This window comes from Eumetopias jubatus, unplaced genomic scaffold (assembly GCF_037043125.1).
Source record: "Eumetopias jubatus isolate StellerSeaLion01/CBP00866 unplaced genomic scaffold, mEumJub1_p1.0 scaffold_14, whole genome shotgun sequence".
NCBI classification, from domain to species: Eukaryota; Metazoa; Chordata; class Mammalia; order Carnivora; family Otariidae; genus Eumetopias; species Eumetopias jubatus.
This window is the reverse complement of record NW_028274820.1, coordinates 90,661,683-90,688,670: the sequence shown is the minus strand read 5'-3', so window position 1 is coordinate 90,688,670 and position 26,988 is coordinate 90,661,683. Positions and strand designations below refer to the sequence as shown.

The 26,988-nt window shown below is 38.3% G+C and overlaps 1 protein-coding gene across 4 annotated transcripts in view; it reads left to right on the top strand.

Annotated features, from left to right (window-relative positions):
- The window catches only part of CNOT4 (CCR4-NOT transcription complex subunit 4), a 144,966-nt gene extending 119,548 nt beyond the window's left edge, over nucleotides 1-25,418 (top strand). For 2 of the 4 annotated variants that reach the window (XM_028106271.2, XM_028106270.2), the window contains exons 11-12: nucleotides 23,131-23,343; nucleotides 24,024-25,418. In XM_028106271.2, coding sequence (XP_027962072.1) covers nucleotides 23,131-23,343; nucleotides 24,024-24,325 — 515 coding nt within the window. In that variant the 3' untranslated portion in view covers nucleotides 24,326-25,418. The remainder of the gene's footprint in view (nucleotides 1-23,130; nucleotides 23,344-24,023) is intronic. The other 2 variants (XM_028106273.2, XM_028106272.2) reach the window with 1 other exon arrangement.
- Nucleotides 25,419-26,988: the final 1,570 nt, after the last annotated feature.

Genomic DNA, 26,988 nt, shown 5'->3' with positions numbered 1-26,988 from the left:
GAGAAGTTAAGAACTGCTACCCTGAAATGGCTTTAGTGCCACTGTAGGAAATAGAGACCTGGAGTGAATGATTTAAGTCATGATGAATGTCAAGTGCCTCTTTTTATTTTCTTAAAGATTCCATTAGAGAATATTTTCTGGTTAATAATATTTTCCTTTTCGTTCTGTCACATTTTGTTTTTCCCGGTGGTGCTTTTGTATACTCTCCGCTTATTACAACAAAATATTAGTCAGATGTTTGAGTGCCTATTCTGTATAGTGACCTTTAGTTAGGTCTTGAGGGTTGAATAAAGCATAGATCCCATCATCAAGGATAACAGTCTAATGACAGTTTTTTTTCAGATTGTTTCTGTAGGGTCAGCTCTTAATATATTTTAACAAGTACCTCCACAGTGGTCTAGACTCATTTTATTATTCATTGCTCTGACAGTGGCACTAACATAGGGCATTAAATATTAATACCCCAAATTTTAAAATACATGATAATTTGGAGGGAGTGAAAAAAAATCTTAATAGGGAAGACATACATTCACGATTCTGACTTCAGTATCTTAGTCGTGTGTGTATGCTGTCTCTCTTAGTGTTCTAGGTGTTAAATAGAGCTTTCTATATATGTGTTCTTTCAAAGAAAACACTCGAATGCATTGTGTCTGTGCACATTTTTTACTGACATTGTTCCTAGTTGTATGGTGTTCCAAGCACCTTCAGGATTGCCAGAGCTTCTGCTGTAACACAGGTCCATAAGGGAGCTACTCCCACAGAGGCATTGCTTCAGAAAGCCAAGAAAAAGGAATGAATTGCAGGTGCATAGAAATCTTACAAAATGACGACCATTGTGTTATTTGTGCATACATTAAAAACTGGGGGATGTTTTATCCTGTTGAGTTATAAGGTTTTAGATTTTTGTTTATTTGATCTTGAAGTTTTCCCAAATTTGCTTAATTGGTTTTAAGAGATGGATATCATGCAATTAAAAACACAACATTTTTAAAAGATTATCTTATAAAGAGGTGATAACCCAAAACAATGATATATATGTTTTTTTCTATAAAATATGGACCAAAGTTAGTTATCCAGTGTCAAGCTAGTCTTTCTGCCCTTAGTGCTATATCTTTCTCCTCTCAACCTTTTTTATCTGAATGAGTACCTACTGTATTGTCTCCTTGTGCCGAGTAAATGGCAGTAATATATGCAGGTATTTACACATGAAATGTTTAGCGAACTAATCAAACACTATGCTGATAAAAAAGTGAAAATGGGAATTAAAAAAACTAATGTAAGCTGGTTCAGGGAGAGGCTTCATAAAGTCTGGGGCTTTTTTGGAAGGATGGCTGAAATTTAAATGATATAAGGGGGAAATACAATAAAGGGAACAGACTGAACAAAGAACCAGAGACAGAGATTGCAGTGGTCTCTAGTGATTAGGAGAGAAGGACAGTAAGAAGATGGACTCGTTTGAGGTATATAGGTCATAGAGAAAGGTGGAGTATACAGGTCATACAGAAAGGTGGAATTAGTGTGCAAAAGCCTTAAAAACTGGGAAGGATAGTTTAGTCTTGATAATGGATGTGGTCAGTGATAGAGAACTCTAGGTTCTTTGCTGAAGATGTAACTTGACTGTAGCATTTTAAAAAGATTAATTTGGTGATGTGTTTGCTTGAAATTAGGACCACTTCGGAAACAGTTTTCGGTATGTATATTGCTGGGCAGTACAAATAAGATGGCCTGGATTAGAACAGTAATAGTAGGAATGGAGAAGAAGTTAATGAATTAGAAGCCAGAAAACATGAGATCTAAGAAAAGGCCTAGGTGTCTGGTGAGCTTTAAAAATGTAACTTTCATAAAGGTACAGATGGAAATCAGATTCCTAGGATTCAGAGGAAAAGTCAAGGATATGGATGCAGCAACCATTGATTACTTACTTAAGACATTTGGCACTTAAGGGTAAGAGAAAGACAAGATGCTTACCAGAAGGGTGGTAGATCTTAGAATGCATTGCTTTAAGGTAAGGTGGATATTTAAATATTTAAAAGCAGAACATATAGAGCTATTTGAGAAGAAGACATGGACAGTGCTAAAGAGAGGGCAGACTAATCCAGTAGGGTAGCAGATTTCTCTAGTGCTGGGAGGAGATAAGCTCCTGAGATGAGGTTATGGACTTATCTTTGAGAAGAGGGCATTGTTCTTTGTAAGGACAACCAGAAAATCTAGGAAAGAGAAGGTGAGATTAGAGAAAATGAGAACACAAGAAGGGACTCTTAATCAGTTATTATTGAATGCATATTGTGTGAGAATGGGGGTGAAGAGTGGAGTTGGGACTCAGTAAAGAAAGGCGTTTAAATAAACCTGTGAGAATAAGCCTAGAAGTACATCAGAAATTCAAGAATTGCTGGGTAAAGATAAAGATCAAATTAAAAAATTTCAGAATCCAAATATGTATGGTTTTGTATGTGTTTCTCTGGTTCTGCACAAAGCATCAAGGATAGACAAAGCAAATATTGAGAGTTTGGTTAGAAGGTTAAAAGTCTCTGGCCATTTTTCTGCGAAAAAGAAAAGGATACAAAGATACGCAAGAAGACAACATTGAAATACCTAATCTTGTGGTCAAGAAGAGTCCACCAAGGCAGAAAAGAACCAATAGTGTGTGTTAAAGGGAGTTCAGTGACTTTAGGTTTTGGTGAGGTCAAAGAACAGGTATAGTGTTGTTAAGGGAATGACAGATTAGGGTACTGTGGTCAGCATGATGACGGTTCAGTGCTGAATGATGAGTGAGAACCAGAGAAAGGATGGTCTATAAATGTGTAACATCAGAGCTGGGGGTTGGAAAGGCAGTTAGCTTTCATAAACTCTACTCACTTACCTTCCAGCCATTTCTTGAGAGTGAGAAAGCAGACTGCAGGAAAGAGGATTGTAGAAAGCATGATACTGCTTGGGGAATCCTGGGTCAGGTTTTTTAAGTTGATGACCCAAAGGAAAACTGCCCCCGTGGGATAAACGTTCCTTCCTCAGCACAGGAAGCACAATGCAGGGGAAGGCTTGGGAAGAACCAGGGATGAAACTGGACAGGTGTAGGTAAGCCCAGTGAGTGTAAGGGATGGTGAACATGTTATTTATGATGTGGAAGGTTTAGAGGCGGTAGGTCTGGTAGTTGAAGAGCCCAAATATGAGCTAGTTTCTCCCAAGCACACATACAAATTGAAAAGAACCAACTCCTCTTACTTAGTTGTACTGGGTCATTGTGCTTTATTTATATAGCACATTGGAACTAAAAGTAGTAGATTGGTGAAGAGTAGGAGAGAGAGAAAGTCAGAATTTTATTACAACAGGTTATAAAAATATTTTGACAGTGTGTCCCTGAAGAGAATAGATACATATAAGCCTACAAGTCATTGAACTAATCTATTCTTGTACTCTACATACTTAGATGTGACCTCTAGGGAAAGTTGCTGAAGATAAAGTGAAATGGAGATCTACATTTTTTTCTTTATTCAGTTAATAGCAAATATACTTAGTTTGGAAGCATTTTTAATTTACTGACAACGTATTTTTTTAACTCACTGGACTTGATCCATATATCTCAGCTGATATATCAACGATGACATTTAAAAGCGATAATACTTCAGAGTACAAGTCATTGCTCAAGAATACTGTTTGTGAAACCATGCTGGTGGATCAAGAGGCCACTGCTCCTTCGATCTCCTTTCTGCCCTGTGATTTGCTGCCATGAGTATTACTCTTACCAACCATATATTGCTCGGGGTACCAGCCTTTAATACCAGCTTCCTTAGTCAGGAGCTTTTTCCAAAGAATCACTCTTGAGAATTCAAGATTCATTAAGGGAATCTATTCTGTTCTGTAACATTTCAGAGAGTCTACCCTGGGTTTGAGTTACACAAAAATCTGGTTTATACCTGTTAGGTACCTAGAACTGAAGGAAAGCCTAAGCAATCTAAGCTGCTTGAGAATTGAACTGAAGTACCTAGAAGTTCCATGAAATGGAACTTCCAGATGGAAGTTGTACTGAAAGAACCAATCCGTTCTCTCCAGGTTCCTTCAGACCATGCTTCCTATGGCAGCTATTGACTTTACTTTGTTCTTAGTCCACTTCACATGTGCGATTCTTCTAAGGGTTCCTGGAAGCTCTCAACTGACCCAGAAAGGTACCGTGCTTACAACAGTTTTGTTGTTCAGCTCCTGTTTGGTACTCAGACCCGCTATTGTGCTCTATTACAAAGCAACACTACAAAAGCTTCCCCCACCTCCATAAAATGTATAAAGCTTCTAAAGCACCCAGTACCTTTTTTTGTTAAATAGAAGTGAAATTCACACAACATACAAATAACTAAAGTGTACAATCCAGTGGTCTAGTACTGTTCTTTAATTATCTCACTGTTACAAGAGCAAAATAAATAACCCACTCCATCTGTGAGAATTTTGGCTTATTCTTTGTTGGGCTGTGTGCACCTGGACTCAAATGTTTTACCCTGTAGGCTGAAAGGCAAATATTAAACCTTCGGATATCCCATACTTCTTCACAACAATACTTAAGATTGTGGGTGAGGCAACGTTTATATACCGCCCTTTATAAAAGGGAGGAAGGCAAGGAGCTATAGGTAATAAAGCTTTAGGATACATGTATTCCTGAGTAGGTAAAAATGTTTGAAACAACCATGTGAGTAGTTTTGAAATAGCAATAATAATCTTTATTTGTGACATTTGATTAGCATCATGTAAGAAAAGGTTTGCTTAGCAGAGGTATACTATAAGCGTAGCACTCTCTATGGGTGTGAGGGTGAATGTGTGTGTGTGCACGTGTGTTGTTTATACTTAATAATTTTCATTTAAAATTCTCCACTTAGTGAATGTAGCAGAGGAAAAAGTCTCTGGCCATTTTTCTGCGACGTTTCATGTATTTATTCCTGTTATGTTCTGCTTAATTCATATGTTCAGGATAAATGATGCATTTATAGTCTTTCTAAAATTTTTTTTAAAGAAATAAAGACCCTATTTAAACGCAGCAAGGCTATAATACTGATGCCTTTCTCACCCCTGGCCATATTTTATCTGAACAAATATTTTCATAGCTTTTTCTCATCAGATTTCAGTCTCACTAGTAAGCATACCTGTCCCATGTTTGGACAGGCCTAAGGATAATAAGAAAACTTCTATTAGAATAAATTTCAGAGCTTTGAAATCTGGACATACTCTTTAACAATCTGCCTTTTAAAGACCAAGTAATAATAATGCTAATAATAAACAAGGCTCAGAAGGATTGTGATTTGCCCAAAATCACATTCTAACAACAATTTAAAGTTCTCTTAGCCCTCACCATCTGAATTTGCCTTCAAACATGTAACTCAAGGAGAAGAAAACTTCAAGATTCAGAATATATCTCTTCTGTAAACTTTGTTGTGTCTTACGGTTTGATTATTATAGTAGTTCTTGCAAGTCAAGGGCTTTCAACTGTGAATGTCAGTGCAAATAATGAAGGCTTTCAAAGTGTCCATCTACTGACGACTGTTATCACAGATCCTGTAAGTTGTGGAAACTGGTTTTAAATGTGACCCAGTGGTCTTGGAGTAACATTAGTGATGGGTGGAGGGGGGTGTAACCTAGCAGGTACTCGTAATGTAGACTTAAACTAATTACCAATGTCAGAACTAAAGTAAAGATTAAAACAGAGGTGGAATTAAATTTACCCAGGATTTTTCTGCAGTACCAAAGAGCATTTAAGGAGCAGCATGCATGATCACTAGACTGGTGACATCTCTAATATTACAGAATGAAAAAAAAAAAAAAACTTATAGTAATGGCACCAAGATGTACTACACTCACACTAAAGCTGTCATCTCAGACTCATCTTGAAGAACTGCTATATGCTACACCATGTAAAACAATAGCATATCTGCTGATAATGTTTCAATCAAGGAGGTTGTTGTTTTCAGCATAATGAAACAGAGGGAAAGCTCCACAAGGATTTAAAGATGATAATACCATCACCATCTCCAAGAAGAAATGCAGGAAAGCTGACTGCAATCAACTTTTGTAGCCTAGTGCTGTTTCCTTATATGGTGAGATCTTATCCCAAGGACTGTGCTAACATTTACACTCTGTTATCAGTCTTGCATACTGAAATCATGTGTCTACGGAGCAGAATATAGTGATCTGGAACATTACTGGGTTATTTTTTAAGTGTTGTCATTTTCTATGTTGGCATTTGTAAGAAGACCGATACCCTGAAGCTGTTTATTTTTTCCTGTATTACATCTATAAATTGAGTATCCAGCTAAAGGTAAAGGAGGCCCAGGGTTATGAATTCATCAGCCAAAGTAGGAAGTATGTCATTGGCTTTAAGCAGAAGGTTGGGTTACATACCATTGTTCCACTTATGTTAAAAAATGAGTTTTAATTAAAACTTATAAATATGGATTAATGATATATATGCCCTAACGGGCATCCCCCCCCCAACCCCCAATTTAGGGTAAGATTTGCTATCAGATATGTTTCTTTTTACTTCTAAACTGTTCATTAATTAAAGTAACTGTGGCCTTCCCCAGACCCAGATAGATATAACATATCTTGAGTTTTGGCACAGTCAGTGCTGTTACGTGTAAACTTCCAAGACCTCACCTATTTTATAAGTGATACTTGATTGGAATGAAGCCGATTAGTAAAATAAGCAAAGATCTCATAATTTCCAAATACATACATACATCCCTGCAACCTCTGTTTTATAACACACTTTCAGGTTTTAATTCTTGACCACCATGAGTCTTATATTAACACCTTGTGTTCACTTCTCTATTTGGTTTTTTCCTTTCTTTGGATAAAGAAGAAAATCATCTTTCCCTGTATAACTTTTCACAATTAGAGAGGGAATGCTCTACTAGATCTTAATGTGCACTCCCTATATGATTACCCTACAACATCCCCAGCAGGCCCGAATTTTCCCTTTTCACAGGAGAAAGCTCTCCCTCTCAGGCTGCTGAGTGCTTATTCGGGTCTCTATGATCATTTATCTCCCAGTTACTGCCCCAGGAACCAGTCTACCATCTTTCAGCTTATTTCCAAACCGGCATTTAGTTTTAAGTGATCTTTTTTTTTTTTCTTTCTCTCTTAAAACAGCACATTTAAACAGTAAGCATAGTCTGAGTTTTGGAGTAGATTAACAATCACTGCAACTGTTAAATGTTGAATTGATAAAGATTTTTGACATTGTAAGACCGGTATTATCCACTTTCCCCAACTTCTGAGTTATTTAGCTCTTTTAAAAGTCATTTAATACTTCCAGACAATATGACTAAAATTCAGTGTTTTACAAATATGTGTAATTTTTAATAGAATTAATTTTTTTTTCACTGAAATGATAGTTCTAGTTCAGTATAAAGGTCCAGGATATGGTGAAATAAGAATTTCTGATTTGAGTTTGAGAATGTATTCACCTGGTCTTCTTTCCCTTCTTTCCTTCCTGCTTCCTTCACAGTAGGGCTCAACATTGATTAAGAATTGGTTCTGTCAAGGGCGCCTGGGTGGCTCAGTTGGTTAAGCGACTGCCTTCGGCTCAGGTCATGATCCTGGAGTCCCAGGATCAAGTCCCACATCGGGCTCCCTGCTCAGCGGGGAGTCTGCTTCTCCCTCTGACCTTCTTCCCTCTCATGCTCTCTCTCTACCATTCTCTCTCTCTCTCAATAAATAAATAAAAAAAAAAAATCTTAAAAAAAAAAAAAGAATTGGTTCTGTCAAGACTATCTTTGGCAATCTTTTTCAGATCCAACTATCATAAATCATAGCTAAGGATGAACACTTAAATAAATGTATATTTTAAATGATTTTTAAACTAAGGCCCCTTAGTGGACTGGTGGTGAGCATTTAAGCCTTTGAATTCATCAGGGTTTTTTTGAAATGCCAATTTCCACAGGAGTATTATCTTTTGTAGGTCTGCAAAGGATGCATTCTTACTAGGACTAATTCTTTTTAAATTGAGACATCACTTGAGAAATGGAAGCACAAAAGTTTTTTATTTCCCCTAGTTGTGAATAAATAGTATAGAGGAAGAAACAGCAAAATAGTCTTTTTTTAATCAGACATTTCATATAGCTAAAATAGCTAAATTTCACAATATACATGCTTGTTTTGAAAATCAAACATTTATTTGTAAAAGAATCCCAAACGTTAACAAATATCTCTTGGTTTGTAACTAGTACAATGAGGAAGAACTCTTAAAGTTGTGTGCTTGCTTGGTCTGTTGGGTTGGAAATGTTTACTACCATATACATCACCATGACTATACCCATATCTGTTTGATTTAGTTTTTAGTATAAAATAATGAGAAAGCTATTTCATTTCCTGAATTTTTTTTCTGAAATTAAGAAATAAAGCAAATTACTGTTTTAAAGTCTGAAATGATACTTTCTAAGAATGAAGCTCAGAGCTGGGTTATGAAGAATTTGTCAATTAAAGTCGTGTTTCAGAACATGGATAATTTTAGTCTTTTTTGGGAATTTTTCTGACTTTGATTTAAATCCATAAGATAAGATAGGAGCCATCTTTCAGGAAAAGATGAGACTGATCTTCACTGTCAAAATAAAAGTAAGCTGTGTAATTAAAGGGAGTACAAAACTGGGTTTGGTGTTTTTTAATAACTTAGGAAATTTGGAAATCTTTTAATATGGAAAATTATGAACATCAGAAATCTTAGGTATTTCAGTAGACACATAACCATGTGGGGATTTGCTGCACAGGTAGCAAAATACTTTGGTTATGAAAACAAGCCCAAAGAGGAACGTATACCCCCATAAAAGCGTTTTATTGGCGCTGAACAATCAAAAGCTATCACTGACTTTGTTCACAATGGCCAGCCTGTAGTGAACCACTAAAGAAAAAACAACAAGCAGAACAGCATCACTTTTAGGAAAGAAGATACAGAGTAGACATTCAGAAAATGTTGAGTGAAAGCTAATGGTTGAGAGAGTGATACTGGTGTCTGAATACTTCTGGAGGCCTGCAGAACCTGGTGTGCTTTGTGTTACATCTAGACGTCGGAAGCGTTTACTCAGATTCGTTTGCACATGAGTTATAACTTACGTCTTGGTTGTACTGTGGCATTCATTGTCGATTCCACTCCACGATCAAACCTTTTCTTCTGTCTTCTTTGTCTCTGAACTCTGGAAATCTCGGCTCTTGCTGTTTACTTATTTCTTCAACACCATCCCCACAAAGCACTCTCACAGTTTTTAGAATGTCACCTAGGGCGCCTGGGTGGCTCCGTCGGTTAAGTGACTGCCTTCGGCTCAGGTCATGATCTTGGAGTTCCAGGATCAAGTCCCGCATTGGGCTCCCTGCTCAGCGGGGAGTCTGCTTCTCCCTCTGACCCTCCATCCTCTCATGTGCTCTCTCTCTCTCATTCTCTCTCTCAAATAAAGAAATCTTTAAAAAAAAAAAAGAATGTCACCTAATAACACTTTTTTCTTCCAGTTTCTCATTTGTGATACCCATAAATAAATACGTAAATACATAAATGAATATACATATGTGTGTGTGAATGTGTGTACATCGTCCCCTAAAACAGGCACATATACACAATTCAGAAAGTCTTTTAAAGGCAACTAATAATTCTTAAAGAATTTTTTCTTTTGGTGAAACCAAAATCTATTTCCCATTTATACTTCTTGTCAAATATGTGAAGGCGGTTACCACTTGTCTGGTAACTTCTAGAGGTAGATGAAGCATTTTTAGGCCTTCCAGCCATTTTACACTTAGCATGGATTCTAGTTCTCTCTGTAGTCTAGTTCTCCTCTGCATTTATTTTGATTGGACAATAAATGTTTTTCTTAAAATATAAAGCTCACACTTTAATAATCCTGATGTGTTCAGATAATAGATCTATTTTTTCATTAAAACTGTTCTTATTCTATATATTTGTATATTCCTCTACAGTTTACAGAGTCCTTTTTTAAAAATGTCCTATGGGCATAGGTATTACCCCCATTTCGTAAGTGAGGAAACTGAGGCTCAGAGTGGTTTCCCTTGCAGTTTGCCCATTGTCCTACAATTGCTAATGTAAACACTGCACATCTATTTACAGTCTTAATGTTACCATTTTAGACATTCCATTACCCATTTGTCATATTAGATATAAGCTATTGAGTAAAACCACTAGACCCTTTTTTCATACATATGACTGGTTAGTTAGATCTCTTTCATATTGTACTTTCCTAATACATTTTTAAAAATCTGAATGTGTATACCTCTTAAATTTTATGCTTCGATTTGATGAGGTTAGAGTATACCGTTTGTGTATCACCATCTTACAAGTTTGTCTTATGAAAGAACTACGAGATTTTAAAGAGATAGATAAATGCTATTGGTAACATTAACATTTATGTGAAGAATTCAATGATTTTTAATTAAATAGCTGTAATTTTAATTACTGATTCTGTCATCTCTAGAATTGGCTTCCATTTGGATATTTAAATTAACTTTGTGGGTTTTGCTGAGCTTGATAAAAAGTATGGAGTCAAAGATAAGGGAAGCAGTATCACAGAAACTTACTTGGTTTTTAAATTTTATTTAAATTCCAGTTAACATACAGTGTAATACTCATTTCAGGTGTTCAATACAGTGATTGAACACTTCCATACATGACCCTGTGCTCATCACAAGTGCACTTCTTAGTCCCCATCACCCATTCAACCCATCTCCCCTGCCCATCTCCCTTCTGGTAACCATCAGTTTGTTCCCCATAGTTAAGAGTCTGTTTCTTGGTTTGTCTCTCTCTCTCTCTTTTTCCCTTTGCTCATTTGTTTTGTTTCTTAAATTCCACAGATGAGTGAAATCGTATGGTATTTGTCTTTGACTTATTTCACTTAGCATAATACTCTAGCTTCATCCATGTCTTTGCAAATGGCAGGATTTCATTCTTTTTTATGACTGTGTAATATTCCATTGTATATTTATACCACATCTTTATCCATTCATCAATCAATGTACACTTGGTCTGCTTCCGTATCTTGGCTATTGTAGGTAATGGCTGCTCTAAACATAGGGGTGCGTGTATCCCTTTGAATTGGTGTTTTTGTAACTTTGGGTAAACCCAGCAGTGCTATTGCTAGTTCTATTTTTAACTTTTTGAGGAATCTTGATACTGTTTTCCACACTGGCTGTACCAGTTTGCATTCCCCCAGCAGTGCAAGAAGGTTCCTTTTTCTCCACCTCCTCGCCAACACCTGTTGTTTCTTGTGTTTTTGATTTTAGCCATTCTGACAGGTGTGAGGTGGTATCTGATTGTGGTTTTGATTTGCATTTCCCTGATGGTGAGTGATGTTGAGCATCTTTTCATGTGTCTGTTGGTCATCTGTATGGCTTCTTTGGAAAAATGTCTATTCATGTCTTCTGTCCATTTTTTAATTGGATTATTTGCTTTTTGGTTGTTGAGTTTTTATAAGTTCCTTATGTATTTTGGATAGTAACCCTTTATCAGATATGTCACTTGCAAATATCTTCTCCCATTCTGTAGGTTGCCTTTTTGTTTTGTTGATCGTTTCCTTCGCTGTGCAGAAGCTTTTTATTTTGATGTAGTCCCAATAGTTTATTTTTGCTTTTGTTTCCGCTGTGCAGAAGCTTTTTATTTTGATGTAGTCCCAATAGTTTTATTTTTGCTTTTGTTTCCCTTGCCTCAGGAGACCTATCTAGAAGGAAGTTGCTATGGCTGATACCAAAGAAGTTACTGCCTGTGCTCTCTTCTAGGATTTTTGTGGGTTCAGGTTTCATAGATCTTTAATCCATTTTGAATTTATTTTTGTGTTTGGTATAAGAATATGGTCCAGTTTCATTCTTTTGTATGTTGCTGTCCAGTTTTCCCAACACCATTTATTGAACACACTGTTTTTCCACTGGAAATTTGTTCCAGCTTTGTCAAAGATTAATTGACCATATAATTGTGGGTTCACTTCTGGGTTTTCTGTTCCATTGATTTATGTGTCCATTTTTGTGCCAGTACCATGCTGTTTTGATTACTATAGCTTTATAATATAACTTGAAGTCGGAATTGTGATGCCTCCACCTTTGCTTTTCTTTTTCAAGATTGCTTTGGCTATTTGAGGTTTTTCCCCAATCCTAAACAATTTTAGGATTGTTTGTTCTAGCTCTGTGAAAAATGCTGTTGGTATTTTGATAGGAACCACATTAAATGTGTAGATTGCTTTGGGTAGTGTAGACATTTTAACAATATTTGTTCTTCTAGTCTATGAGCATGGAATGTCTTTCCATTTCTTTATGTCATCTTCAGTTTCTTTCATCGGTGTTTTATAGTTTTCAGAGTATAGATTTTTCACCTCTTTGGTTAGGTTTATTCCTAGATATCTCACTGGTTTTGGTGCAATTGTAAATGGAATAGTATCACAGAAACTTTCAGGCTGACACACAGTACCTTAAGTTTTGTAAAAATTCATCTAAACACTGCTGTTACCCAGTGCTACACTTTACATCTTATCCCAAAAGATTACCGTCAGAGGACTTACCAGAAACGGCTCAATTCAAGATATATTATACTTAGGATATCCTAGAAAGCCCATCCAAGGAATAAATTATTTTGATATGATTGCTTCTTTATAGAAATGCATTTTGGCTCTCATTGATCCCTCTATTCCATTTGTTTAATGGAGTTGATGTGTCAGTGGGATGGGAAAGTAGCTGGTTTCAAAGTCTTGAGTTTGTACAGGCAGCAAGCAGAAGAAGAAAGGAAAGAGACCATGGTAGAAAGAAAGAGGACATTTCCAGTGGAAAACAGTTGTCAGGTAGAAGCTGCCTCCATGACTACCTACCTCTTCCACTTGAGAATTAAAGTTTAACTTCCTGTGCGCTTCAGTTGAAAGGAAGCTAAGGTTCTAGCCAGAATGCTGCATATTATTTTCCATGAAATATGCCCCCAAATGCAAGCAATAGAGCAGCAGTGCTTGCTAAACCTGTCACTCATTTCTAAAGAAATCATCCAGCTCCTAATCTGTTTCAAATTTTCCCAAGAACTAATTATAAGCATTTTCCCAAGAACTAATTATAAGCTCTAGCTTCTAGAGTCTGCCATTTTCTCCTTTTCCAGCACTTATCTTAACAGTGGTTTTGTGATCACATCTGTGAGGATTAATTCCCTGGAATAGAATTAATTCATTTTGCACCTAAAGATTTAAAACTCATTTAAATTGAGTGGATGTTCTTTTATTGTCTTTTGCGTCTTTACTGATTTACAGTTCTCTTCTCCACATTGCTTAATCTGTCCATTCTGGTTTGAGGATTGTGCTCTTTTCATAAAGAAGATGGAAAGAAGCAAAATGAAGATGGAACTGCATAGCCCTGCCTTCTCTTGGGGCTTAGCATTATGACACCAGGCTGCACAGGGGCTTTTCCTAATTTTCTCCTATTCCAAACTTAGCTTTTTCTTGCCTTCAACATTGTCCGCAAGCTTCAGATCATTACATGTTCTGATTTTAGTCCTCAAGGATCATGACACTCTTATTACAGACAGGTAGGTTTTTTATCTCCAACCATTTTTCCTGAGCATTCTTTTCAATTCTAATTCTGTGTGATTCTCCCTCTGTTAACAATTGGTTTCTTTAGATTTCTCCCCAGTTTCTTTTCTTGTTAGAATCATTTATTCTTGCATAATCAGAAAGTCATATTTTAGCATCTTCTGTGGCCTATGAATCATTGTCCCTTATAACCATGGGACTACCCTGAGCCATACTTTTTTTTTTTTTTTTTTAATGTTTTGTGGAAACCTGTTTTCTCCAAAAATCTGGAAGCAGATGTTCAGGGCTGTTTGTTTAGGGAACATTAAATACCTGTTGAGGTCCAGGTTTGGGAACTGTTCATGATATACGAAGAGCATTAAATCAACGCTCCTTTCCTAGAGGAGCTCATAGTCTAGTAGACAAAAGCTTACACATAAACAAGTATTTGCAGTGCACTGTGGTAATTGCAGAAAGAGCCAGGATGCCTGCTATCCAAGAGGACCAGTCTAAAGTTATTCCCATTTTTTGATTCTGTAAATCCTAAAATGATGTCACAAACTCTTAGGGCTTCTGTTATGTTTGCAACAGCCAACCAGTTCTTTGTCAGAAGTCCAGAATAAAAGTTTCCCTCCTTGTTTCCACCTTGGGAAAGAGAGACTGTCAGGAAGTCAGTTTTATTAGGTTTATCTTCTTCTAGCAGATTCAGACCTCAGAGATGTTAGGGGTGGTTGACAACCCCCCATGTCTGTGTAGTTTTATCATTTGTCTTGGTGAAACCATATTCTGGTGACTTCTATATGCTCCCCTGGATGATAAGCCCCCCTGATTGTCTTTGCATTGCCTCACAATGCTTTGTTCATAGTGCTCAGTTTTGTGTTCACTTGAATGCTTTCCTTTATGCTTCCACTTTCAGATTTTATAGGTTTCTTAGATTCGATTTTTGCCCTTCTGGTCCTTTAGCTCTGTTGCTTCTATATTCTGGTTCAGGTTCCATCTAATCCACTCTGTAATGCTTCTGAGATGTATTTATCTTTTGCATTAACTTTTAAGTGTACTTTTTCCTGACTCTGTATATAGCTTTATGTATAGACATCATTCCATAAGTATTTTTCCATTTTAAAAAAGTAGATTCTCCTTCCTTAGATCCTTCATAAAACAAACAGCTGGATTTTTTCCTGGTTCTCATTGGATGATCTGATTCTCCCCTAAAATAGACTTATAGGAACATTCTAGAAGAAAAAGGTACACATTGTACAAAACACATCTACTTATATTTTGAAATATTTCTACTGTAGTTTAGATCTACTGCTCTGTGTTCTGTATGGAATGTCCATGTCCTCTTCAGTCATCTTCTCAAGTCACCACTTACCTGCATGCAGAATGGAAGAATAGTTTGTTTTCTTCTTTATGCCCATAGGACTTTGTTCATACCAGAAGAGCATTTAGTATCTCCCAAGCATTCCTTATTTAATTTCGGTGCATTGGATTTTAAAAAGTGTACATGCATCTCAAACACTATTGAAAACATATCATTATAGTGGCTCTTTTCCCTCAGTTGACATGCAGAAAAGCCTTTTGCTCCCCCCCCCCGCCCCCCGCAAACCTAGCTGATTCCTGCTTTCAGAAAGATTTGCATCTCTTTGGAGAGAATGATTTGATTCATAGCATTATACAAATATGAATTAAACAGCCTTTTTAGGGGAAAGTGATTTTTCAGCTCTTCTCAAGTTGGATCTTTGATTCAGCAGATATCTTAAGGCACATCAAGTTTCTAAGACAGCAACATGCTGAAGGATATACAGAATACACCCTTACAGGCCTTGCAATAGAGTTGAGAGGTGTGAGTTAGGGTGAGCAGCAACCATAGTGGGGTCACAGCAGTTTGCTCTGCCCAGTGAGTGTGGTTCAGGCCACAAGTACTGTTCTAGAATGATCTGAGTGGAAGAGAAAAGACTTAAACTTTTGGAAGAGTGAATAAAAATTAATTAGAAAAAAGCAGGAAAACATTCTAAAGAGGGAAAAAAGCATGAAATAAAGGCAGAGTCCAGGAAGCCAAGGCCATATTTAGCTGACCCTCACGGCCTCTCTATTCCTGTTTATGTCATTTCTGCTTCTTTCTATTAGTAATAAATTTTGGTTGTTTTTTATTATTACTTTTTTTCAAGTTCCTTGTGTTCTCAGAACTTTTTTTCATTTGCGTTCTTAGGATTTTTCACTTAGTTTAATCTCTACTTTCAAATCTATTAAATCCTTAACATTTTGTGCCCCAGTAAATCTGCTCTGCAGTACTGGCCTGTCCTGATTTATAATAAGCATAATCCTAGAAATCTGAGCGTCATTTCTTTTTGTTTAAGTAGAATAACATTTTTTTTCATAAACCTGAAGGAATTTATTCACAAAAGTCATTTTCCCTGCAAATTTTAGTTTATAAATTGAAATTATTTCTGAGGCTCACCTAAAAAGGACAGCATGCCGATACAATAAAGCTTGCTTTCGAGTTCTGGTAGGAGAAATTTTGTATGCTCTTTAAAGTTTGGTTTAACATATAAGGACAAGCATAATTCATTTATATTTGAGTTGCTTAGAGATATGTTATTGAAGTTTGGAGAAGGTTTAGGGTTTTTTAAAATCCTGTCCTGATGGAGATGCACTTCATCCAAAACTGATAGGAAATCATACATATAACAGGGTGAGGTGGGGTAGGGAGGTGGCGTAGAGAGGGGTAGAGCCTGAGATAGGATGACTGTGTGTCCTTCTAAAAATGCATGAATATTTGAGAGTAACTGGCAAGAGTAACATAATGGGAACTAAATTTCAAATGTACAACAGCTTGTACCAAGAAATATTTGTTTCCCTAAGTAACCTAGCCACTGGAGGGAGCCTTTGACTTTGACTGTAAAGGACAGCAATAAAGGAAAGGAAGATAAAAGCTTTTTGGAAAACAAGATCAGGTTGCCAATCGAGGCTTTGAGGAGTAACCATTAGATAAGGCTTAAAAACTGGAGAGCAGAATAAACTCTTCTAGGCGTATTTGGGACTCTTGATGACTGCTGCCCGGTTGGGGAGGATTTGAGCACTGATGGGAATTTAACTTGAAATTCAAGATGTCTCTGCCACAGGGATGGCGGATAAGAATGGAGTAGCCTAAGACTGAGGATGTGGGCCAGTTGTCCCTAGCAAACATGAAAGTAGAGAAATGGGTGGGTCTGTGAATTTAGCTGCAGCTAGCCAGTTTAATTAATAAGGCCTATGTGTTTCTAACAAAAAGACCTTACAGAGGTGGTGCCAAAAAGAAGGTAGAGGCAAGGCTTCCAAGAGGAGACAGAAAATCCTGACCTGGTGGTAGAGACGGTATTAGAGGAAACGAATACTTGGGATGGCCTTCTGTTTTCAGGTTCCCCTTCTGTGTGTTTGTTCTCACCGTGTTGTCATTGCATACAGATCTCCTGTCTTCACGCCGAGCAGCAGGTACTGGTTTTCGAATGCAGTCTTACCTGGCACCCTCATGTGTGACATAGATGAGAGCAGAATGGGAGGGGGGTGTGCTGTCCTAGCGCCCTGGCCCCTTCGCTTCCTCCCCAGGGGCTCCTGAGATGGTTTTGCAGTCCGGAACCAGTCTGAAAATCAGTCTTCAGGTGAAGATTTTATGTATTAGCATAAAAAAAAAACTCACTAGCTTGTCACCAGTGACAACTTATAAAGAGCAGGTTTTCCCACAATTTTGCTATCAGTAGCAAAGTTTTGCATTTCCTAATGATGAACACATTGCAGTTAACCTGAGGAACAGAAAGAGAAACCCGCTTAAGCCACTGCAATGCTGTGTGTTCTTGCCTAAACCATTCATCTTTTCCTGCTTTAGGACTTTCTGTCAAAGATCTGATGTCAGAATACAGCTTAATTTTATCTTATAATATAGTTGACCCTTGAACAATGCAGGAGTTAGAGGCACTGAAAAGAGAAAATATGTTTAATATAAATATTAAAATCTATTTAAATATTGAAATACATTTCATAGTGCTGTGCTGAAAAGAATCCACACGTAAATGAACCCGTGCAGTTCAAACCCATGTTGCGTCAGGGTCAACTGTGGAGCCATTGTTTATAAGACATGCCTTTCTCTATGCATCCTACTTCTAGTTGGTCTAAGTCTAGTGTTGTGGATGTTTGAGGCTCAAGGTATCTGTGGAGTAAATAAAACCACTCTGTGAATGAATGATTGCTCCTGTCCTTACCCACCCCCCGCCCCAGACATTTCCGCGTGCGTGCCTCACTGGCCTCTCTTTTTACTAAACCTTGTAGCATTTATTAATCACATACAACCCAGTGGCATTTCTTCTGTTGCTTGTCCAGACTGTCGTCGTCGAATATTTCCTGTATTCACATTGTCTCACCGTCTTGACTTTAAACTCCTTGAGAACGGGAGACAAAGTTGAAGTTGTTTGTTCTCCTTTGCATCCTGTACGCCTTCAGTAAATAGTTGCTTTAACTTTGATCTTGGCCATCTTTACACATACATTTTATAATTTTTGTTGTTGCTGTTGTTGCTAAAAACCAGATTTGTCAACCTGCTTCGTGTGCTGTGACCAACGTGTGATGGACTGGGTGTTAGGTAATCGGCAAGCTGGCCGAATTTTAGACATAATTTCTTCTCTGTGGTGTGCTGGTCCAGGGAAACTGAAAGTATACTGATACTTCTTACTCAATGGCATATGAGAATGTGGTATCTGGCACCTTGAAGGTATTTTAAATTTTATGTCTTTGAGTTCTATACTGAAAAATAAAACTACTACAAACAACTTGACCTGCTTTCCTGCCCTCAAATTATTTAGACCCCAAAATAGTATTTTGTTGTACATATCTGAAAATTATAAATTAAAATTAGTTTTTTTTTAAAGATTTTTATTTATTTATTTGAGAGAGCGAGAATGAGAGAGAGAGAGAGACCACATGAGAGGGGGGAGGGTTGGAGGGAGAAGCAGACTCCCCGCTGAGCGGGGAGCCCGATGCGGGACTTGATCCCGGGACTCCAGGATCACGACCCAAGCCGAAGGCGGTCGCCCAACCGACTGAGCCACCCAGGCGCCCTAAAATTAGTTTTTTTAACATTATAAAACATTTGAACGTTATTGGCAGTCCTTTAAAAATATACAGTTCTTCCCAGATGTATTATACTACAACTAATTAAATGCTTTAAAAATCAAATAGTATCTAATTTCTAATTGAAAATACGTTCAGTAACTTGATTTTCATTGTGCTTTGCTTGTGGAAAGTTTAAGGTGCTTTCCCATATCTTATTTGTCTTTGCAATATTTTGGTGGTGAGAAGACTTATCATTTAGATCAACTATATAGTCCCTCTGTGAAGATGCTGGGTGTTATCCCTACATTCCCAAGGAGGAGACTGTTTGTACAGAGCCAGTTTCTGGCAAGTGAGGAGTCCTCTGCCTTGGCTTTTTGGAAAGTTTACTGTCTATTTAGTATTGAGTACTGATAAAAAATTGTTATTAGGCATTTATCAAGTAATAAATGGGCTTCAGATTGCTTTCTCTTCTCTCATTTTATCCCTACAAGAGAGTAAGGCAGATGTTATTCCTACTTATGAAATAGGGCCCTGGGATATTAAGAGACTTACTTAGATGCCTTAGGTTGTATTAATTACCAGTATAGAGCTGACTATACAGGCTACCTGCAATTTTCAGCCCAATATTTTCTCCATTAGACCTACTGATTTGTACATTCTCAATGGCACCCCAGTGTGAAGTCCTGTATCAAGAAAGGGAAATGAAGTTGCATCGAGTTGAGTCCAGTGATCAAAGTTCTGGTACGATCTTAAAGGGAAATATGTATTCAAGTGGGATTTTTCAGAGCCCTAGATACAAAGGAACCGACTTCCTTTGTGTCAGTGGTTCTCAACCAGGGACCATTTTTGGCTCCCCCAGGAATCACTTGGCAATGTCTGGAGACATTTCTGGTTGTCAGAACTGGGGTGTGTGAGCTCCTGGCATCTAATGGGTGGAGGCCAGAGATGCTACTAAACATCCTATAATGCATAGAACAGCTCCTCCCCGGCAACAAAGAATTATGTAGTCCAAAATATCAGTAGTATAGAATAACCCCTGCTAATAACCCCTGCTGTTGTGTATTGCAAGGAATGGATTACCAGAAGCCCTTGTTACCAGAACAAATTTGAGTCAGAGGCAATGGGGGATGGGGAGGTAAAGAAGGTGAGTTCAAGTGTGGCTGGACTAAGAGAGCTATTTTGATGAAGGGAGGCATTAGTTAATTTCCTTTCATTTGCCCTTTCTTTGTGCCAACACTTGGCATAGCAACAGTGGAGAAAGCTGAAGAAAATTGCTCTTCTTGTTCGAAGCTCCTTGGAATTAGTGGTCCCATTCCAGGAGCTAAAGATGTCAGTCCACATCCCTGTGACACTTGCAGCTTCACTGTAAATCAGTCATGCATGCTCTCAGGGTCCCAAGATGTCTAGGTACATGACTTTGTTTTTTTGACAAGATAGTAAGAATTATAAACTAGCTAATTTATTTCTCAAGCTATCTTATAATCATAGTTCACGTGGGATGATCTGAGTTTTTCACTGTTTCTGTATCATGTGCCATATGTGAGTTTCTTTGGTCAACGTAGAGTTGACCCTTAAACAGCTTGGGGTTAGGGGCACCAAACCCCTGTGCAGGCAAAAATCCACGTATAACTTTTGACTCCCCAAAACCTTAACTACTAATAGCCTTCTGTTGGCTGGATTGCCTTACCCGATAACATAAATAGTTAATTAACACATATTTTGTATGTTATGTATGTTACAGTAAATTAAGCTAGAGAAAAGAAAATATTACTAAGGAAATCATAAGGAAGAGAAAATACATTTACAGGACTGTACTGTATTTATCGAAAAAAAATGTGCCTGTAAATTGACCCATGCAGCTTAAATCTGTGTTGTTCAAGGGTCAGGTGTACTCTTGCTTGATTTCATTAGTCTAAAATCAGAGAAACATCTTTTAAAAAACTTTGTTTTTTAGAGCATTTTAAGTTTACAGCAAAACCGAGTGGAAAGTGCAGAGTTCCTGTATATCCCCTACCCATGCACAAATGTCTTTTGACTTTATTGCAATACTAATTTTCAAATAAACTTTATATAAATGCAAGTATTATTCTTTTAATGCGAAATTAGGTGTTCCTTAGTTCCAGTACTCATTAAACGTAAAGCAAAATTTTGTAAGGAGAAAATTGGTATTATTGAGTTATGGGGTATTTTCTTTTTCTCGATTTGGTGGAAAAGAGGGGCTCAAATCATCTGCATAGGCTTCTTACTGACTTCAGCTACTTAGTTCAAGAGCTTTATCTTCCTCAGAATTTCCCCATGTAGTTATACATCATCTTTTTATATCAGGGGGATTTTTTTCCTTCCTGGGAAGCTTTCCTTGTTTAGAGTTCAGTTTCTGGTTGATTGAAAACCATTTTAACTTATATGGTCTGACAGTTTGACCGTTTATTTATTTATTTATTTATATTTTTGGATTTTTTAAAAAAAGATTTTATTTATTTATTTGACAGAGACACAGCAGGAGAGGGAACACAAGCCAGGGGGAGAGGGAGAGGGAGAAGCAGGCTTCCTGCTGAGCAGGGAGCCCGATGCGGGGCTCGATCCCAGGACCCTGGGATCATGACCTGAGCCGAAGGCAGACGCTTAACGACTGAGCCACCCAGGCGCCCCAGTTTACCACTTTAAAAGTTCGAATGTGGCATAGCCACCAAATCTTCCTGTAATGGAGGGTATTTTAGAACTTTGTTAGTGTGATCTTGTTAGTACCTCATGCAGTTGGAGCCAGAGTGAAGATGATGATTGCATTGTTGATTAGAACCCCCCCCCCAACCCCTGAATTGACTGCGGAGTCCAGTTTGTTCCTTCAGCCAAAATATTTGTCTATCCTGCTAATCATGGCCAATAGATACACTATAATATTGCTGTGTTTCTTTTTTGCCTCCTTTTAGTCATGGGTCTTATAGGCCCCTGGGTTTTCCCTTAAGTATTTGACCCATTAAAAAGTCAGTTAATAGTCTGTACCATGTAGATCAAGAGAGAGAGCTTGGTGTTATGAAAAGAAACAACTCAGATAAGGTCTGGGTTCAAGTTCTTACTATACCAGTTATGTGACCTTGAGCAAATTATTCTGGAGTGTATTTCTTTATCTGTTAAATGGAGATGATTCTCCCTGCTCTGCCTACACCACAGCATGAGGGTCAAATGAAATAATAATTGACTATGAGAGAGCCTTGTAAATTGTACAATTCAGTGTGGATGTAAAGTAGGATGCAGACAGAAGGATGAGTCTTAGGAAACTGCATTGATTGTGAAAGGAAAGAAGGTTTGAGGAATTTATTTTCCCTTATCTTGACTTGTCTGTATGGCGTAGATGGCCTCTTCATCATCTTAGTAATTCAGGGATGACTTTTGTTGGGTTTGGTTGTAGTTTTTTGTTTTTTTTTCCTTTTTATAAATAAGGTCAGTAGGGTTAAATGCTTCACTTGCTGAAACATGATACCATTTGGCATAGAATAGTAATTGGTGCAAAGCAAAATTATAAAAAGAAAATTCTGAATTCACCAAATAGCATACACTGCCTGATAGAATATCGTCATCATCATCATTGGTGATTGCTAATCAATTCTCTATGCTCTTCTCAAAAAGCTTGGTTGATAGTCTGACCTACATTCCTGTTTCCAATAAAACAATTACTCTGGTAGCTATGCTTCACTCACTCTTTCCCCTCCAGCCAGTTAAAGCATGTGGATTCTGGATGGTAGTAGATCAAGTTAGTTCAGTCACAATTTATAAAAAGCCTTTTTACATTGATAGTGTCTTGTCATATATGACATTATTCATAAATAGAACCAGAGAACTGACTGTAGGACTCCAGGACTTGAGTTTTAAATGGTCGGTGGATCTGTTGGAATAGAGTAGGTAGACTGTGCTGGAAATTATCCCATCTGAAAGGTAGCTTCGCCCCTGCCTACTCAGCCTTTATGACTAACGGAAAAATACTCTCTTCAAATTCAAAAGCCTATTCATTCCTGCCTTTCTCCTCTGAAATGCATTACCAGTTTTATCATAAGGAAGAACTTAATTCTTTTTCCTTTTCTATTAGCTTATGTTTATTCTTCATAAAATGACTTTTCTTCCATTTAACAGGCTCAGAAATGAGCTCCTGTATTGAACTTTGCAGGCTTCATAGAGTAAATCAGCTCAGCTGGCTAAATGCCTCACTGACTGAAACTTCATAATGTAGCTGGAACTCAGTTGTGCTCTGGAGCATGGAGTCTTTAAACTGGATTATCGATTTACAAGCGCAAGATGGTGAAATGTCTATAAGAAGGACGAGGCGCTCCCTCTCCTGATCCTTGAGCAAGTCTTTCCTCGCTGATTTCAGGGGCTCTGAGCTCATGAGCAAAATCCTAACCACGTTTATCTTGCTTAGGACAGCCCATCTTAAATGCTCAGTAAAGAAAGAATAATTCTTCTCCCGCTTAACCACTAAAGAACAACATATGTTTCTAACGTCAGCTTTTTATTTTTTTTTTATCTTTCATTTTTTTGTTGGTAAATCTCCCAGACAACAGCAGTTCTGTAGAGAGTTTAAATATGAAGGAATGGCAGGACGGGCTAAGGGCACTTCTACCCAACATTAACATCAACTTTGGTGGACTGCCCAATTCTTCCTCCCCCTCCAACGCCAACCACAGTGCACCAACGTCCAACCCTGCCACCACCGACAGCCTGAGTTGGGACAGCCCTGGCAGCTGGACAGACCCAGCCATCATCACAGGTAACTTTCTCCCTCCTTCAGCCCCACTGACTGCCATCCGTTTGGTTTTTAGCACCGATGAGATAAAAAAACAGAGGTCTCTTCAACATAAGCTTCTTTTCGCAAAGCCGCAAGCGTGGGGTGGCCGGTTTCGCTGTCGGGGTCGTGCAGTCCCCGGGGACTCTGTCGGCCTCGTTGTATGAGGTACTTGATGCCTAGGTTGGTTCGTTGGGTGTAAGGAGGTGCTCACAGCATGTGTGTATTTTTCAGGTCTCAAAGCACAAAAGTATCTGACTTACCCTTTTAAAGGAACATACTCCACTTTTTAAAATAAAGCTCTCTATTATAAGGCTCTCTTGTGTACGTATCCCCGTCAGAGAAGGAGAAGCGCCACTGGGAAATGATGGCGTCCAACTGTGGGGACTCGGTTTTGCAGTTCTGCCTCTGTGACAGTGGGGGACAGTGTCTATGTAGTGGAAGAGGAGGCACGGGTTTCTGTCACGATGAATCGTCCTTGGGGGTGGAGGAGCCAAAAGAACATAAGGTTAAAAAGGTCTTCTTTGGAAGGAGTTGAAGACTGTCATTTTTCTGTTTCTTTTTGGGTAAACTAATCATACCTGAAACATTCTCTGTTTGCTGGCTTTCTGGTTCTTTCTGCCCAAACTCACCATTTTCCCTCTTGTTTTCTTTTCTCTCCTCAGGTATTCCAGCAACTTCAGGAAACAGTTTAGACTCTCTTCAAGACGACAATCCTCCACACTGGCTAAAATCTCTTCAGGCCCTCACAGAGATGGACGGCCCCAGTGCGGCTCCGTCACAGACCCACCACAGCGCCCCCTTCAGCACACAGATCCCCCTGCACAGAGCCAGTTGGAATCCCTACCCTCCTCCTTCAAATCCTTCCAGCTTCCACTCCCCACCCCCAGGCTTTCAGACAGCCTTCAGACCCCCCAGCAAAACTCCCACAGATTTACTACAGAGTTCCACACTGGACCGCCATTAGGGAAAGAGGAGAAACCATTAGAAAATGCAGGATTTGTCCCACCCTGTTTTCTCCCTCTCAGCCCACCCACTGCTCCCTGCTCATCTCTTACGTTCTGAAGAATCCAGTTCCTGATCAATTTTTTTTCTCCCCACCCCCAGATGCAATGCGATCACAGGGTCATGGCCATCTTTGGTTTTTTTTTTTTTAATTGTAAAAGTTTCTGTTGATCCAGCATTTGAGTGACACTGTTGAATGTTTCCTAAAAATGCCTTTTTTAAGGAGGAAAAAAAAAAAAGAAATCAAAGGGCAGTCTCAATACTTAGAAAATTACTGTCTGTCTGTTGCGCATAATAATGACATAATCTGCTTAGCAGAAAATGACGATTAATCTTTAGGAAAGGTCAAGTAAATGCATTATCAACTGCAAAAGTTTGAAAACCAGGTTAATTGAAATGAGATTGCTAAGTGCATGGGGGAAAGAAGTGGTCCTGGCATCCATCTTGTATTCAGCTTATGACTATTGCAGGGAAAAATGCTTTTAATTTAATTTAATTTTTAATTCTTTCGGCAAGTTGATGGAGAGGACTTGTGTCGTTAAGCAAAAGAATTTATTGGAAGTTGGTAGAAAGACAAATTGATTTGTAGTAGTAACTGGCCTATTGCTAAAGAGTTTATAAGGAGGGAAGAAGTGATTTTTTTTAAAGGGAGAAAAAAATTTTTGGGTTTAGATTTAAAGTAAATTCAAATGTTTTAAAGAAAAAAGTATTCACAGACTACCTATGCATAATATAAAAGCTGAAATATACTACAGTCTTTCTCCTCTGTCAGAATCTTTTTTTTCTTTTACCTTAAATTCGCCTGACTAGGGCACTCTGAGATAGCACTGCTCTGGGGCCATCTGATCACCATCAGGAGCAAATCTCTGACCTCCTTGCCTGCCGCTTTTACTTAACCCTGTAGTTTCTGGATGTTTGTGCAGTATTGAAAAGACAGGAGAAAAGAAAACAGAAACCTGGTTATAACCTGACGCTAAAACTAAAAACAAGGAAATGTACCTCTTTCTTCAGAATTAAAACTAAAATCTTAAATAAAACAGAAAACTTGATGATGACCCTTGGGTGGTTCTTGGTTTTGTTTTCCATTTTGTTGTATTGTGACCGCAGTCATCAGATGTTTCTGTTGATTTTACGTGTTCAACACTAGGAAAAATACTACAGAGGAAGAAGTGAGAAAGAGAATTCATCTAATTGTCAGTCTTGGCCATCTTTGAAGATCAGCGCACCTTGTCCTCAAGAGTTGCTCTTCCTGCAGGTTTTGGCAGAAGATACCTCCCTGTGCTATTGTATTATGCAGACCCAACCTTCCCAGCTGAGAAGCCTCATGTGCCAGGAAGGAGCAGATGAGCTGTTGGTGTGCTGAGATGGTGGTTGGCTTGGGAGGCCTAGGGGCACTAGCCAGTGTGGCGTGCACGTAGCCGTGCCGTGTGTGAGTGCCGTGCTGGGAAAGAGATTGGGAGACCATAACGTCTCTGATGGAGACATCCCACAGACGGATCTTCGATGGCCAATCCATTCTAGGGAGTACCTCACAGTGGGAAGATGGTCACCCCACTGACCAGAAGAGGGTGGGGGACAGAGCGAAGTGTTCCCTACCAGATTCCTAAGATCTGTATGGTTTGCATTTCCTGGCTTGGATTACATTCACAAGTCCAAAACTGGAGTTTGCACGTTTTCAGCCACATCCAGTAATGGAATCGTTGTTGAATGAATGAAGTAGATCTTCTAAATCGTGCATTCTGCGCTTTCAGGTTGATTTCTTTTTCTTACCTATACTTTGTACTTCAATTTGCTACAAAAAACAAAATGCACAAAGAACAGTTTCAACACGGTTTTAGAAAAACAGGATAGTCTCAGATGTCACCACGAATAGATGTTACCACATGAATAGTAAATTGGTTTTTTTTATTTGTTTGTTTTTTAATCAAAATGTTACTGTGATAGAGGACTGACTAAAAACTGCAGACTCTCTTTGTCCTGTGAACTTGGCTTCGGTCTCCCGAATTTTCACATTGCACTACAAAGGGATGGGTCAACACACAGATAACATTCAGGTAGCAGTGAATTGTAATCAAGGCTTTTGGGGGCGGGGGCTTGGATATTCCTGAGATACGGATATATCAATAAAAATGTTGCTTTTTTCTGTAAAAGAAGGGAAATTCGACTTTGCCATCTGTGCTGTGATTGTTCAGTGAATCATGCATAAGACTATAAAACAAATATTTAAAGAAATAATAAAAATAAACACCTATGTGCCTACCACCCACGTTAAACGTGGAACCTGCACCATCTTGAGGACTCCCTCCCTGCCCGTCTCCACTTACACTCCCTTTTCTCTTTTCACCATCTACAAATAACCATTATCTCCATTTCCATGTTAACCTTTCTTTTCTTTAGAGTCTTGCCACTTAACGTATGTCTCCCTGAATAATACATTGTTTGGATTGTAAAAGCTGAGCTGTAAACCAAAACCTAGCTGTGTGAGGAAAGGGCAGTACTGTCACTGTTAGATCAAGGCTTTCAGAAGATCAACAAAACCTTCTCTGGGTCATAGTTGGCTTTAGCTTCCCTGATAATTTATATGCCGAAGTGAATCCTGGAAATCAGAGTCCACCATAGTCGGGG